This window comes from Asparagus officinalis, chromosome 6 (assembly GCF_001876935.1).
Source record: "Asparagus officinalis chromosome 6, Aspof.V1, whole genome shotgun sequence".
Classification (NCBI taxonomy): Eukaryota; Viridiplantae; Streptophyta; class Magnoliopsida; order Asparagales; family Asparagaceae; genus Asparagus; species Asparagus officinalis.
The window spans coordinates 11,627,462-11,642,621 of NC_033799.1; the positions used below are offsets into that span (position 1 = coordinate 11,627,462).

A 15,160-nucleotide genomic window follows, 5' to 3' on the forward strand; every position below is an offset into this window, starting at 1 on the left:
CGTGTCACATCATCCAATAATATACCTCCAACTCATCTCATTTCATCTATTTTCTTATTTTTAAAAACGAACCAAACACAAACAACCTCAAAACACCATCCAATAATATACCTCCAATTCATTTCCTTATTTTTTTAACCAACCAAACAACCTCAAAACAAGTTTTTTTAAAAAATCACTCACATCATCCAATAATAAGGTGACAACTCATCTCATCTCATCTCCTATTCTATAATTTCCTTCTTTTTTAAGCCAACCAAACAACTTCAAAACCATTATAATAGGAAATAGGTTTCCTATTTTTTGATTTCCAGGTTTTTTTTGGCCAAACGAACAGGCCCTGAGTGGAAATTACCCTGTGTAAACGTTTTTGGGTTTGGGTGGGAGGTTGTTGGGCTGGGCTTTGCTGTGGATTGGGGTCTCCCTTTTGGAGTGGGCTTTGGATGGGCTTAGAGTCTTGCCAGTGGGCCATGTCATGGGCCGATGCGACCCAGCCCATTTACATGGCATAGCGATAGGTTTGAAAAAATAAACGTATATGCGCGGATATGTCCGTATCCGTGCATGTTAGGATACGGATAGGTTAGAGATATCTGGATTTATATTTGAAGTATCCGGATATATGTTGATTATATAGTTACAACTATTTTATTATTTAGATTAACGAATTTTGAGGTTAAATCGAGAGATCTAATCTTATTTTTTGAGATACAAGAGACATACTACTGAACTTTCTTGCATCAAGATCTAATCTTAGTTTTCTTGAGTATTTTATGTGTAAATTATAAAAACTTTATGGTTCGTAAGTACACTTTTTAAAGGGTACATAAACCCTACCAAAACAAATGAGGATATATACATGTATTTTTAAAACTTTATTAGGAACGGTCTAGTAGGTCATATGACAAAGAAGTGTCGCTTTCTCGTGCTGGGTATGATTTCGATTTAGGGCATGTTTGTTTGCCTAAAAAAAGTAGGAAATTAAAGAAATGGAAAACTATTTCTAAGAAGAATTGTTTTTGGAGTGTTTGGTTTGCTAAAAAAAGAAGGAAATCAAAGAAATGGAGATGAGATGAGATGAGTTGTCACCTTATTATAGGATGATGTGAGTGATTTTTTAAGAAAAATTGTTTTGATGTTATTTGATTGGCGAAAAAAATAAGGAAATGAATTATAAGAAACATATTTCTTGTAATAGGTTGTTTTCTTTTGTTTGGTTCATTCTAAAAAATAAGAAAATAGATGAGATGAGATGAATTGTCATTATATTATTGGATGATGTGACCCACACTTAAGAAAATTATTTTCCTAGCATTTTGGGAGGAAATTGGTGGAAATGAAATGTTGACGAGATGAGATGAGTTGTCACCATCTTATTGGATGATGTGAGTGATTTGAAATGATGAGATGAGATGAGTTGAGTGATGTTATGGATGAAAATAATATTTTATTAGATGTAGTGGATGCGTTGTTGGATAAAAATAACATTTTATTAGATGTGATGGATGAGTTGTTGGATAAAAATAATATTTTATTAGATGTTGTGAGTGAGTTTTAGGGATGAAAATGGATAAAATTGTATTTTTTGAGTTATCTTGATTTTCATTTCTATTTCTTGATTTTTTAGGAAAATGGATAAAAATAAAAGCTGCCGCAGTCTCCGCAAAACACTAAACACCTGGCACGCCACACGGGTAGTCTCAACGCCGGCTTTTAGCAAAATCATTTTAATAAAACCAGTTAACGACAATATATAAAAATATGAGGGGTTTAAATGTTAAAAAACCGTCATGCAGCTTATAATTGCGAGGTTTCGTCCTTCTCTTGCTCACTCGCTGAGCTGATCCGGATCAGAGCAAAGGTTTGTTAGCTCTCTTCTCGTTACGAAACCCTAGAAATTTTATCCCAAAATCTCTAATTTTCTTGATCCGGTTCAAAGCTTTGATATCAAAATTTTCATTTTTTGTATAGTTTTCAAATAATTTTAGTTGTCAATTTGGGGCTCTTTCGTCCAATTTGAGCTGCCGATTACTGATTCTCTATTTTAAAGGGCACCTTTTTGGTGGGTTTTTCCTTTATTTTTAGGAGTTACCCTCATTTATATTTAAACCTACCCACTTTGAAAATTATTCTTAAACCCAAAATTCCATATTGAATTATTTTCAGACCCCGTTTCTGTGTTTGTTATAGTTTCGTCTAGTCTAATTTGCTATATTTTTAGTGCTATAATTTATTTCCCCTAATCACTCTATGCATGAAACTGATTTATTACAGAACTTGGGTTTAAACCTAATTCAGTATGGTATCTTTGGGAGTGGCTGGGTGAGATAAAGTTTGGATAAACTTTGGGTACATGAAAAGATGTTTTTTTATTTAGCTAGAAAATTTCAATTGTTTTTTTATATAAATTTATGTTGTTTTCTCCTTTATTTTCTGAGTGTAGGTACTCTGTGATGTTTGTATAGATTACGGGAGCAATGGCCCACGGTGACTTGAAACCAAGAGGTAAATGCTTTATTTCATCATGAAAAAGTTTCCTGTATAAGCTGCTAGAGTAAAATTTTAGTTTATGCTTGAAATTATGTATGGATGCATTTTTTTAATAATTATCTAAATTAACTAAATTGTTGCGTAGTAAATTGATTGGACTTTTAATCTATGTCTAGTTAAAGGCTTTAAACCGTTTAAGTAAGAGGCTTCTATATTGTAATAGCAAGTAGTGATTTTCTTCATACTTTGATGTATATTATGCGTTCACTAGAGTTTCGATAGTTGTCACATACATTAAGAATATGATATACTTGAATCTTTAACATTAATAGAGTCAATGCTCCTAAGTGAATTAATGAATTTAAGAGTGATTGCAGGAAGTACTTGGTTCAAGTCCAAGAGTGGTGTTCATTCATCATTATCACTTGTTAAGATTAGTTGAAGGGTTTATGTAATTACAGTTTCTTGTTAATGTCTATTAAGATCAAGATCACTTATCCACTTGAGCAACTGGGTTATCGCCTATAATATAACCATGTAAATTATGCACTTAAACCAGCTGGATCTTGGAGTCTTTAGAAGTTTATAGAAAGCAATTTATATGTTTACTATGTTGTGTGCACCATCTACTTATGTTTCATTATTGCAAATGAGCCTTTCACCTTAATATTTTTATGGAATAAATTTTCTTGCAGATGTATGTGTTGTTGGTGTTGCTCGTACACCTATAGGCGGTTTTCTTGGTGCACTGTCATCTTTACCTGCCACAAAACTTGGCTCTATTGCAATTCAGTGTAAGGATCATCCTTCTCATCACTTTAATATCCTTCTCTCCATTATTGCATACTGACATTACTTTGATGTTATTAAATTGTTCAGGTGCTCTGAGAAGGGCAAATATCGATCCGACACTTGTACAAGAAGTCTTTTTTGGAAATGTTTTGAGTGCCAATTTGGGGCAGGCTCCTGCCAGGCAGGCTGCTTTAGGTGCTGGAATACCTAACTCAGTCATCTGCACCACAATTAACAAAGTTTGTGCATCAGGGATGAAGGGTATGAGAAGACTTCTCTAGAGAAATTATTGTTGAATGTTTACTTGATAAGTTATATTTGTGACATGTACCATGCCCATTTACAGCTACCATGTTTGCTGCACAAAGTATCCAGCTGGGTATCAATGATATTGTCGTGGCTGGTGGCATGGAAAGCATGTCAAATGCCCCTAAATACTTGGCAGAAGCAAGGTATGTACTTCACCACGGAAAAAGGAATGTTTTATTTTACAATACTTGAGGTTGAGGATTTCTTTCGATGCTGGTCAAGCAAGGAACTTTATTTCAGAGAACTTTATTGCCACTATAGTAGTGTACTAACTATTGTCTTTTGCAAAGAAACTTACTTGCTATAAAATCCACAAAGGTTGCCGCGACCTCTAAATGATTTAGTGGTAGCTAGAGTTATCCCTTTGCATAGGTAGTGGAAATCATGCAACGTCTTTGTACTTAGCTCAGATGTCAGGCTAAGAAATATTTGTCCTCTAGAATTAGACTCCATTCTTCAACTCATATTGCACTTGGTCAAGCTTTTCTCCATCCACCTTGTTCGAATTGGTCCACGCATATCAGTGTTGCAACAGGCTCCAACCAAATAGGGACCACTAAGGTGTAGCCTCTATGCATATCATTGTTGCACATGCTCCAACGTATATTCTCTAGTTCATGTCCTTGTCAAGCCTAAAAAATCCATCTGCATTGATTTTTCTTATATTCATTCCCAGGTAGGTTCATGACAAAATTGCAGTTTGGTATTTACCCTTTTTATTTGAGGCTTCTACATGTGAATTTTACTAAGGAGATCTTTATTATATTCATTCCCAGGTAGGTTCACAACAAAATTGCAGTTTGGTACTTACCCTTTTTATCTGAGGCTTCTATTTGTAAATTTTAGTCAAGTGTTTGTTAAGCAATTATTGTCTCTGCTTCTTGGTTTCGTGGTTGCCCCAAATTCCTCATGTTTGGTGTTGATGGCTACCACTTGTAGCATATGCTCGACAGGTTGTATTGGTATTTTGTCACAGATTAGTCTATCAATTGTCTTAGTCTCACATTGGACTGTGTGGTTCATCATAAATCACTTGTAGTTTGTAAAAAGTCGTATCTGTGAAACTGTAACCTTTCCACAGCTATAATTGTTTTAAAAAAGGAGCCTTTTTTGCAAGTACAACTTCCCTCTAATTGGCTGCAAGCTGTTTTCTGTGAGAAAGACCCCTTTGCACCTGTAGCTGCAAAAAGACTACTTGCAGTGAAACAACCGATGACAAATTATATGTTCCTTTGTGTGTGTGTGTGTGTGTGTGTGTGTGTGTGTGTGCAAACTGCAACATTATGGATAAAATTTGCAATAAACCAAACAATGACGTCCTATGACCCTTTGGAGCTGCCACCCTCTTCTGTCCGTCTGTAACCTGAAGTGATTAAAATCCCAAAAACTTGGTTCCAGGGACAGCAACCAAGCAATCCGAGAGGTCAGTCATATTTGTCATGCCTTGTGTCCTTAAATTGACCCTCTCCTGGTAAATCTGCCACTCACTTTATTTCCATCGGTAATGGTGAGAATGAGCCCTGATTTAGTGAAGGTAGGCAAATAAACATACATTTTGTGTCATTCAAATTTTTCGAGATGGATACCAGCCTCGCAAATCTTGCAAACCATAACTACGGAGAAGATGAGGTTTAAAATAGAAATGTGATATCTATATTTCACCTTCTAGATTGTCAAAACCCCATTTTCCCTCCCTCTCTTCACAAGGGATATCATTTCAACAGGAATAAGTGTTGGTCTTGCAAGAATGTATTATGTAATTCTTATTGCAATGAGAAGATAAGCCCTATTCTCACCTCTTGTGGACCCCTTAAAAGGAGAAATATGTTTGATGGGTGGCAATCAGGAGTTGGTGGTATGGTCTTGGTGTGTGCATTTTCTTATCTTTGTCATGGTTTGAAGCATTGAGATTGAGTTTCTAGTTTTTTGGTATGTATAATTGCAAGGAAGAGTTTGTGGTGAAGACAAAAAACACGTAATGCTGTTCATTGCAGTTTTGTAGACATTTGTGCTCTCTTTTACACAATAATGACGCTATGCACGCCATCATTCTCAGATGTATATGGCCTCAAAACTTCAAATTCTAGGGATATGAGTTCTTTTATTTAACAGGCTGCACCTGACCATATTTGTGCATGGTACATGTTAAAGTTTCTGAAGGGTTAATTCCTAACTAGAACTTGCTATTTGTGTCCATACTAGGACATGGAATAATATTATTTATATGTTTGCCACCTTGAAGAACTGGTTAATTTTCTTTCTCAGCTATTTTTGTCTTGACTCTAGTTCAGTAATTGTGCTGCTCTTTAATTGTGTTTTTTCCCCTCTACAACACTATGCAGTATAGTTTTGGAATTTATGATATCAAGCTGTAGTTTAGTCTTCATTGGTGCAGATTTCTTTTAGACCTTCGGAGATAGTTATAAAACTCCTGGTGATGGTATGCTAGGTACTGCACTTATTGTTTGTAATATATGAAATCACGCAGGAAAGGATCTCGATTTGGACATGATTCACTTATTGACGGGATGCTTAAAGATGGTCTATGGGATGTATATAATGATTTTTCCATGGGAATGTGTGCTGAATTATGTGCAGATCAACACTTAATTCCTAGAGAAGAACAGGTGTCATTTATGTGCATGCTTTATAGTGCAATGTTTATCCCAAGCAGCTTGAGTATTTAATTTTGCTCCTTGTGCCTGATTTAGTACCCACAATTACCCGCAATGTATGTGATTTAAATATATAACAATATTGCAGACAAATGGTTGCATTATACTAATACCTGGAGCATGTAGAGGTCATGTATTGAAATGTATACCTCAAGTCAAACATCTCCATTGTTTTCTCTAGGATGCATATGCCATTCAAAGCAATGAGCGTGGCTTAGCTGCTCGAAATGCTGGTGCCTTTGCATGGGAAATAGTACCGGTATGCTTTATAACTTGTATGATAATATAAACTTGATTAATAGTTTAATTTCCATGGATTTGCCAAGTGCAGGTAGAAGTTTCTGCTGGCAGAGGAAAGCCTCCAGTACTTGTCGATAATGATGAAAGTCTGGAAAAGGTAGTTTCTCTTGGATATTGATATCCCCTCTTATAAAGGGAATTCTCTACTACTATCACTGAATAAATTTTTTTTCATGTACTAATCTGTAATCTTCTGTCGTGGTTAGTTCGACCCTACAAAGCTAAGGAAGCTCCGCCCCAGTTTTAAGGAGAATGGCGGTTCTGTTACAGCTGGCAATGCCTCCAGCATAAGGTTTACTTGCATTCTCTTACCATGTTTGATTTTTTAGAATAAAAATAATGTGTAATTTGTCTGTTGATTAGTTACTGTTTTATGTATAATTATTTGTGATATAATTTCTGTTTTCTTACTCCCAACTGTTTTGGTCACAGTGATGGTGCTGCAGCACTGGTATTAGTGAGTGGAGAAAAGGCTAAAGAACTAGGATTGCAGGTGATTGCGAAGATCACAGGATATGCAGATGCAGCACAGGTGTTAACATTTTTCGAAGAGGATTTCAATCATGCTATTTTAGTTGTCTCAGATGACGTGCAATCTAGGTTTTTAAATTTCTTTTATCTATATAGATGCCATTTACTAGAAACTAGGAACTTACTAAACTTGAGTAGTAGGAGATTAAGGACTCCTTAGTGTATTTCGAGCAAAAGAGTGCCCACATACACAATTTTTTTTTCCACCGCTACTCGAGCATGGGTATTGCACATGGGCTCATCAATATCATTACTCCATAGTCCATATTTTTCAACCCACTTTATATTCATCTAATTTAGATTTGATGGCTGTACGTTTAGTGGCAAATGTAGTAAACTAATCAATGTGGTTTATCCAATGGTTATGCTAAAAAACAAAATACACAGAACCTCAACCTAAGCCTTCGATTTATATCAGGTGTGTTTGGTGTTCTATGTACCTGTCCTTTTATTCAGGCCACTCTCATAGCTCTATGCCGTCATTATTATCATCAATCCAGTGGAAAGTTGAAAGTGTGTAATGGCAATTTGAATTTGTATCGGCAATTTGAATTTATCCTGCAGGCACCTGAGCTGTTTACAACAGCTCCGGCACTTTCAATACCAAAAGCTATATCAAATGCCGGTTTGGAGGCTTCTCAAATTGATTATTATGAGATAAATGAAGCGTTCTCTGTATGTTTCCTGCTGTCCATTTCTCATGCTAGTTATGAGAATTTACTTTCTTGGTATATCATATTCTTTGGCTGGATGCTTTAATTCACATATTGGTTGCAGGTGGTGGCTCTAGCTAATCAGAAGCTTCTCAAGATTCCTCCTGTAAGCTACCAAACTGACTTTTGGATCTTTATTCTCTTCCAAAAGACACTTTACTTTGGAACCATAGTAACTTATAATGTTTGCTTCATTGAGTGTTTACTTGAAACCCTCGCTCTGAATACATCCTTCCATTTTTTTGCCTGCAGGAGAAGCTTAATGTGCATGGTGGAGCTGTATCTTTGGGACATCCTCTTGGTTGCAGTGGAGCTCGCATACTTGTCACATTATTAGGGGTATATTATGGATATTTTATTAGCTCAGTAAATTTCCAGTTACCCTTTATTAGGAGTATATACCAGATAGTCATTTTTTTTTTAATTTGGCATGTATATTTACTTTTGTCGGTAAGAGGTGTTTGTTTTCTTCCATTTTTGTCTTTATTAATTTAAACGTTGAGGACATTTTTATAGATTTCATGATATCTGTCAAATTCAGTAAGAGTAATACTCTAGTTATGTATCTATTTAGAAAAGGAAGTATTTTTTGATATTAGATTGTCATAGGAAAAGGAGAAGCAAGTTTTTAATAAAAGACTATTAGATACGGTGTCAACTATTATCATTTTAGTTCTGATGCTGCACTTTATGTTTTGGCAGGTTCTTAGAAACAGAAATGGAAAATATGGGATTGCTGCAGTTTGCAATGGCGGGGGAGGGGCTTCTGCACTTGCTTTAGAGCTCATGTAAGCATTTGAGTTCGATTTTGTAATAGTTTCTGATCAGTACAATTCTTTTCTAGAAGTTTTCAGGGAACAGCAGTTCATTGTCATTTACCTTTGACCTGCCCGATGCTTATGATGCCGTCTTTATTTTAGAGTTATAAAGACTTCACATTTTCTGATATTCGTTAATTTGCTCTCTTAGAAATTCAACAGAATCATCTCAAGTTTTTTTTTTCTTCCTGAAGATGATATGACAAGGAATCCTTGTTTATATGCATCATATTAAGTTGCACATAGCATAATTTTTTTTTTCCTCTCAAGTGATGGTAACTTGCAAGTATATTGTATTTTAATGAACATTTTCTCAAGCTGGGTTGCTTTAATTCTCGAAGGATCCCTTAAACATCTTCGTGCTACCATTATATTACACGATTTGAGGGTTGGGTTATTTGTATGTGCAGGCCTCATACCGGATTTGAGCGGTCAATGCTATGAAATTGAGCTTGAGCTGTGTGTTGTAATAATATGTACAATATGCAAAGGTTCAAATGCAAGTACCATGTTAGCTACTCTTCACTTAATAGACCAATCCTCCTTTCTTATGATGCACTTGTTTCTGGTTGAGAAATGTGGGTATCGAGGGAAATTTGAATGGATAATTTTGATGCATGTCAATATTTTCAGACATTTAAACCACAAGAAAATAGTTACTAAAACTTAATATAATCAACAACCAGATCGATGAACCATCTGTGGTTACTATGAATGGAAGCCATTTCAAAATCCTGGGTAAGACACTCTTTCTTACATAAGACCTTAGATTCCATATAGTATTTTTCTTTAATGGAAGATAATTTATGATGGTTTTTGAATTTTATTCACTTTAAATATATGTGTTTTTAATAATATTGAAAGTTGAAGGTCTACCAGATGGTTGAGTTCAACAGGACATGTCAGTAACAATTGAGTTGAATAAAGTAATTAGCAAACTAATTAAATTGTAAAATATATTTCATATGTATTTGTACGCAACGAAAAATTATTTATTTCGAGTTAGTACATATTGTTACTCTGCAGGAACTTGAAAAAGAATGCTTGCAATTGTGCGTAGAGCAGAAAATAGCATATGATAACATCTTTGGTACCAAGCAAGAAATCTGAAAGTTCAAATTTTGATACATGCAATTTTGTGAACTATTGTACCCATAGCTCAATCTACAGCCAGAAAATATAAGGAAGGTGCAGAAAATATAAGGAAAATACTTGATGAATTTGTAAAACAAAGTACAAGGTGAACTTGTGTTCTTGTTTGTCATCACACTTGTTATGAGATTTGCAAATCCGAGCCCTTTGATAATTGACAAATTAGCAAAACAATGTAGAAGATGGAGAATATGGCTTCTTCCTTGTAGTTACAAATAGTTTAATTGCCATATGTAGAATGAGTTACCTTCTGTCAATGAGTTTGCAACTAGATCTTATTTGTATCAGGGATGAACAACAAATATCACAAGGCGTAATCATGAACAGGCTACTTGAAATTTCGATAATTCGCCTTCAAACTTATGTTCTGCTTCCTGTTACAGAAGGTCATTTTCATGACAGGAACAGTACATATGAACGTACAATATGAGACCTGATAACAGATACTGGATCAAACTCAATATGACAAGAAAATTCAGACTTCACTGGAATCCAAGCTCGAAACCAATTAGTTTACTGGATCTGGATTCTAATCTCACATGCTGACTCTGATCATAAAGCCTGAAAATTTCTGATTAGAGAACTTGCCATCAAGCTTGGTGAGTACCATTTATATCCGCATCCATTTCCTTTCGAAGATCATACTCAACCACAAGTCCAAGGTTGTCAACCAGTTTGTGATTTGCCAAACAACCTGCACACTGTTAGAATGATGATATCAATCTCCAAGAACCAAATTTCAGGCGCATAAGATGAATTTTAACATTCTTACGTGAATAATTTTAGGATGCATTGGTTATGTTCGCGAGACAAAAAAATAGTCAGTGATTTTTCTGAGAATTTTATGCGAACAAATTTTCAAGTGCATTTGTAAAATTAGCCAGATTAGAAAACAGCTAAACATAATTGTTGAATTGAAAAATGTTATTCATAGTTATCATTGTCATTAATAGTTTTTATTGGAGATATGCAACATTTAATTAAGGCAAATTAACTTGATGTAACTAAGGCAGCCTCAGGCAGGATTCGAACTCTGTGTTACTCTGAGAAAAGGGTCACTCCCGACCAAGGATCACTCGATGCAAAAAAAAAATGTGACTTGATTCAACACTCAAAATTATTCATGCGCGCGTATACTTAAAAAATAGTAAGTATTATCAGTTGAAGAAGATTGTCCAGAAGAATAACTACAGATGCAAAAGGGATTGTATTGTATACCTGTACAAAGACAGTACCCCGTTCGTATGCTACTCTGTTTATGGTGCGTTCTGTTCTTTCCCCACATGCATTGCACGTAAATTGTACGAGCAAACTTCTTCGTGGAAGCTTTAAATCAAAGGATGATTCCTTTTAAGAGTCCAAGAGTAAAAGTCAGTCTCGCTGATTAAAGAAAAAAAATTTGGAACGATGTCAATTCAAACCAAAAGGAACACTCGAAAGATCACGAAGAAAGGAATGCCCCAAATTTATCAGAAGAACTGATTTCGCATTAAACATGACAAGGATTTGATTGTTTTCAAATTAGTGAAAATTAAAAGCGGTTATTCTTTTTTGATAAATCCCTAGTCGATTGCAGTATCCATTGTAGAAGACACACCACGAAGTTTTCAGCCCAAATCTTCGCCTGAGATGTATCAAAATGGAAAGGTATTCACCGTCATCACCTCTTACTCAATCAAAATATCAAGATGGGATCTTTCGCGGTGGATAACTAAGTGTCAAGAAAGCTTGACAAACCTCTACCACAAAATCTCCGGTCATGCAGGTGAAGCTCATGCAACCAAAGGAACAATCCTCAAAATTACCTAGGCCCTAAAAGAGTCTACAGAGTTTCGATGGCTAGGTTAATTACTACTGGGACTAAAAACAAAAGTTTATAATGGAGAAGGAAGGCTAACAACATTCTCAAATGATAGGTTTAAAATGTGCTTCTGTCACAAAAACTCCACATGTAACGCAAAACAGAGGCATGTTCGGTAAAGTTCCTACTCCGATTCTAGAATCAAAAAATTGTAGATGATCGTTCTAGTTCTAATCAACAATCCTCAACCAATAATCCCCCTTAAGTGAATCATCTAATAAGTCTGAATCTTTCAAGGGAATTCGAAACCTTTTCGCCTAATCTAAAGCATTGTTTATTTTTGCAACAAAGCAACTTCACAGACTAGAATCAACTTCATCAACTAACAGTGCCTTTTATGTGTTTGCCAAATTGCTTCAAAGAAGATTCACCCTAACAAACCCTCATCTCTTCTCAAGATCACTTCTTTTGCATAGAATTCTCCTCAAATCCATCCAAACTTCCAACCCATCAAAAATAGTAGGCTGCGATTAACATGTAAAAGAAAGTAAATAAGTAATAAAAAAAATTGAACCTTGGATGAAGAGCTGTCTCCCCCAAAATTCTTGCCATTAGAGCAGCTGATGATTCTGGGCTTCCCTCTGCGAGTGGAAATCAGCAACCTGAGGTAAATAACAATAATAATAATACTGTGTCAATCGAAAAGAATTGAGAAGGGGGTGGAAGTGCAAAAACGAAAAAAGAGGAGGGTTGACCTGCAAAAGGAGGGTGGCTTTGAGGGAACGGGGAGAGAAATAGAAGGAAAGGGGGAGGTAATACGAGTTTGTTTGGGGGGGTTTGCGCAAAAGAAGCTCGGAGAGAAGAATCCATGGACGTTATTTGCTGCTAATGCCATCTCTCTCTCTCTCTCTCTCTCACTCATGAGAGGGGAGAATAAGAACAGATCGGGTGGGTAGTTGGTGCGGTTGATATCCGATTACCAAAGCCGACCTGTTATCACGTTTTGGATATTTACAAAAAGATTACCCTCTAGTTATAAAACTTAACTTACAATTAAGTTCTCCTTTTCAAAATGTTGGGTTATTTTTCAGAAACTCTAGTGATTCGGTTTAAGCTCAATTTTACATTTTTGTTTTTTTTAATTTAGTTTCCCAATTATATTTTGAGTCCGGTTTTTAATGTTCAATAAGGATTAGAAAATGGCTGGGAATAAAAATTTGTGGAAAACAAAAAGTGTCACCCTATTGATCTCATAAATTTTTGTTCGTAGATTTTTGGTTATTTTCTATAAATCCTTTCATTTTAGATTTCATATTAAGTGTTTTTCTGTACTCTTCGATTTAGTTTTGAGAAAGGCAGGAAAATGCTTGAAAGTAGAAATTCATTTAATTTGCATTTGAAATTTAATTAGGAGTCTATAATTTTTTTGCTCAACTTTCAAGTGGAAACAAAGTCATTTGTATGAAGTTAGAAGTTGCTCTTGTTAAGGAGAAAAATGAGAGGCTATGATTGAGATTTGTCTTGTCTCGTACAATGGGGGTCAAGGAATGTGCCAATTCAGAGAAGTGAGAAGATTATAATTAATGAGGAATTATCAACGGAGAAAAGATGACTACATGTAAATCTAATGCAAGTTGATTAGCAGCAGTCCATAAGAATATGGCAATGATTTACTTAGTGGAGGAGATAACTCTCGGTAGAACTTTGTGGAAGCAGGGGCGGATTGACATAGTGCTCTAGCGGGGGCACCCATAAGGGGGTGTTATTGGTTAAGACAAGTTGGGGCTAAGTGGGATAATTATTCCAATGAAACAATTTTATCCCTTTCAGATATTTTGAGTGGTGTAAAGTGGGATAATTTAGGATAATAAAACAATTTAAAGCTTTAATTTGATAATTTATTTGGGATAATTGATGATATGACACCTTATTAAAGTACAATGTTTGTCTATCAATTAGGTCTAAATTAATTAACCTAATTGGTTTAGTATATTATTTGATATGTTATTATAATATAAAATATTATTTTACTTTATACTAAAATATAATATATTATATTATAATTACTAACTAGTTATAACTATATTTAATATTATTAATTAATATAATATAATATATATAAAATAATGTAATATATTATGTCAAATAGTATAACATAATATATTATAATAATATGATATATTACATAATAATTGATATAGTATACAAACAATATATGTAATATAATATTTTGATAATATAATATTTAATCAAATATTAGAATAATTTGTTTAATTTAATATAATATTATTTAAAATATTATATTATTATTAAAAATATAATATAATATTTTATTTTATGATAATTACTATAATTTAAATAGAATAATTGATGACATGACTCGTTATTAAAATATAATATTTATAATAACCGTAATATACTATTAATAACTTTAATATTATTTATTAAAAAATATTATTAAATGATATATTATATTACATTAATTATATATATTATCATACTTTAATATATAGTATATTATTATAATTTTTATTATAGTAATAAAATATTATTTAATATTATAACTACCATAATATTGACAATATATTTAAGACTATTAATTAATATAATAAAATATTATAGAAAATAGTAAATTATATTATAATATAATTAATATATTATTATATTAAATATATAAACACTATATTATAATACAATATTATATAACATAAAAATACTATAATAATATTTTTATTCTAACTAATAAAATATAAATTAAATAAAATAAATTCATATTATAATATATGAAATATTATTATCAATATGTAATAATGATATATAATAATGATATATTAGATAATATTATATAATATTTTATTATCTTATGTTATAATAAAATTTTATAATATAGTATAATTAAGATATATTAAATATTATAATATAATTAACATATATTAGATATTTAATAAATTAGTGCTTTAAAATTATCCCACTTTCCTCGTGATTGTCCCAAAGTTAAAAATGACATAATTTTTGGAGGTTGCGATAAAAAATTTGTATATAAATAGAATAATTTTAGGAAAAGTATGGGTAATTATCCTGATCTCATTGTCTTAATGAATAACACATTAAAGTAAAATCCTAATACCATTGTCCTAATAAATAATACGATAAAATAAAATCTTAAAAATTATCCCACTTACCCCAATATTACACCAACCAATAACCCCCTTAGAAATATCCTTGAGCGCTTGATAATATTCAAATTTGTCCCCACAGTACAATTTGCGCCCTAGCAGGCCAGCCCTAGTATGACCACAAAGTCTAAGCAGCCCATTTAGATTTAACCATTTCAAGTAAGCAATCTATATATAGACCTTCTTCAACAATTAGATTGTATGCATCCAAACAATAAAAGCCCAAATACTAAAAACTTAAAACCCAAACCAACGCTCAAACATTAATACCACAACTCTCTTCTCTTTTGAGATTAAAAGCAGGTAAATTATTAGTGAAAATACTCATTATTGTTTATTTATCACATTGCATCCAAAATCTGATGCAATGTAGTTGATAAACTGTATTGAATGTACTCCCATT

The 15,160-nt window shown here is 33.4% G+C and overlaps 2 protein-coding genes across 3 annotated transcripts; one reads left to right on the plus strand and one right to left on the minus strand.

Annotated features, from left to right (window-relative positions):
* LOC109844209 (acetyl-CoA acetyltransferase, cytosolic 1-like) lies at positions 1,814-9,182 on the plus strand. Its single transcript, XM_020413174.1, has 15 exons — positions 1,814-1,861; positions 2,444-2,505; positions 3,186-3,284; positions 3,370-3,543; positions 3,629-3,734; positions 6,080-6,218; positions 6,448-6,525; positions 6,598-6,663; positions 6,773-6,858; positions 6,999-7,098; positions 7,662-7,772; positions 7,875-7,916; positions 8,063-8,149; positions 8,513-8,598; positions 9,039-9,182. The coding sequence occupies exons 2-15, from the start codon at positions 2,478-2,480 to the stop codon at positions 9,070-9,072; spliced, it is 1,236 nt and encodes a 411-aa protein (XP_020268763.1). The 5' UTR covers positions 1,814-1,861; positions 2,444-2,477; the 3' UTR covers positions 9,073-9,182.
* On the minus strand, positions 9,829-12,512 carry LOC109844210 (uncharacterized protein C24H6.02c). 2 transcript variants are annotated; one of them, XM_020413176.1, is made up of 4 exons: positions 12,337-12,512; positions 12,156-12,222; positions 10,999-11,127; positions 9,829-10,481 (listed from the first exon to the last, which is right to left on the minus strand). In XM_020413176.1, exons 1-4 carry the CDS (start codon positions 12,501-12,503, stop codon positions 10,371-10,373), a joined length of 474 nt encoding a protein of 157 aa, XP_020268765.1. In that variant the 5' UTR covers positions 12,504-12,512; the 3' UTR covers positions 9,829-10,370. The 2 variants fall into 2 exon arrangements, with proteins under 2 accessions (XP_020268765.1, XP_020268764.1); XM_020413175.1 differs by having other exon boundaries at positions 12,156-12,243; positions 12,337-12,509.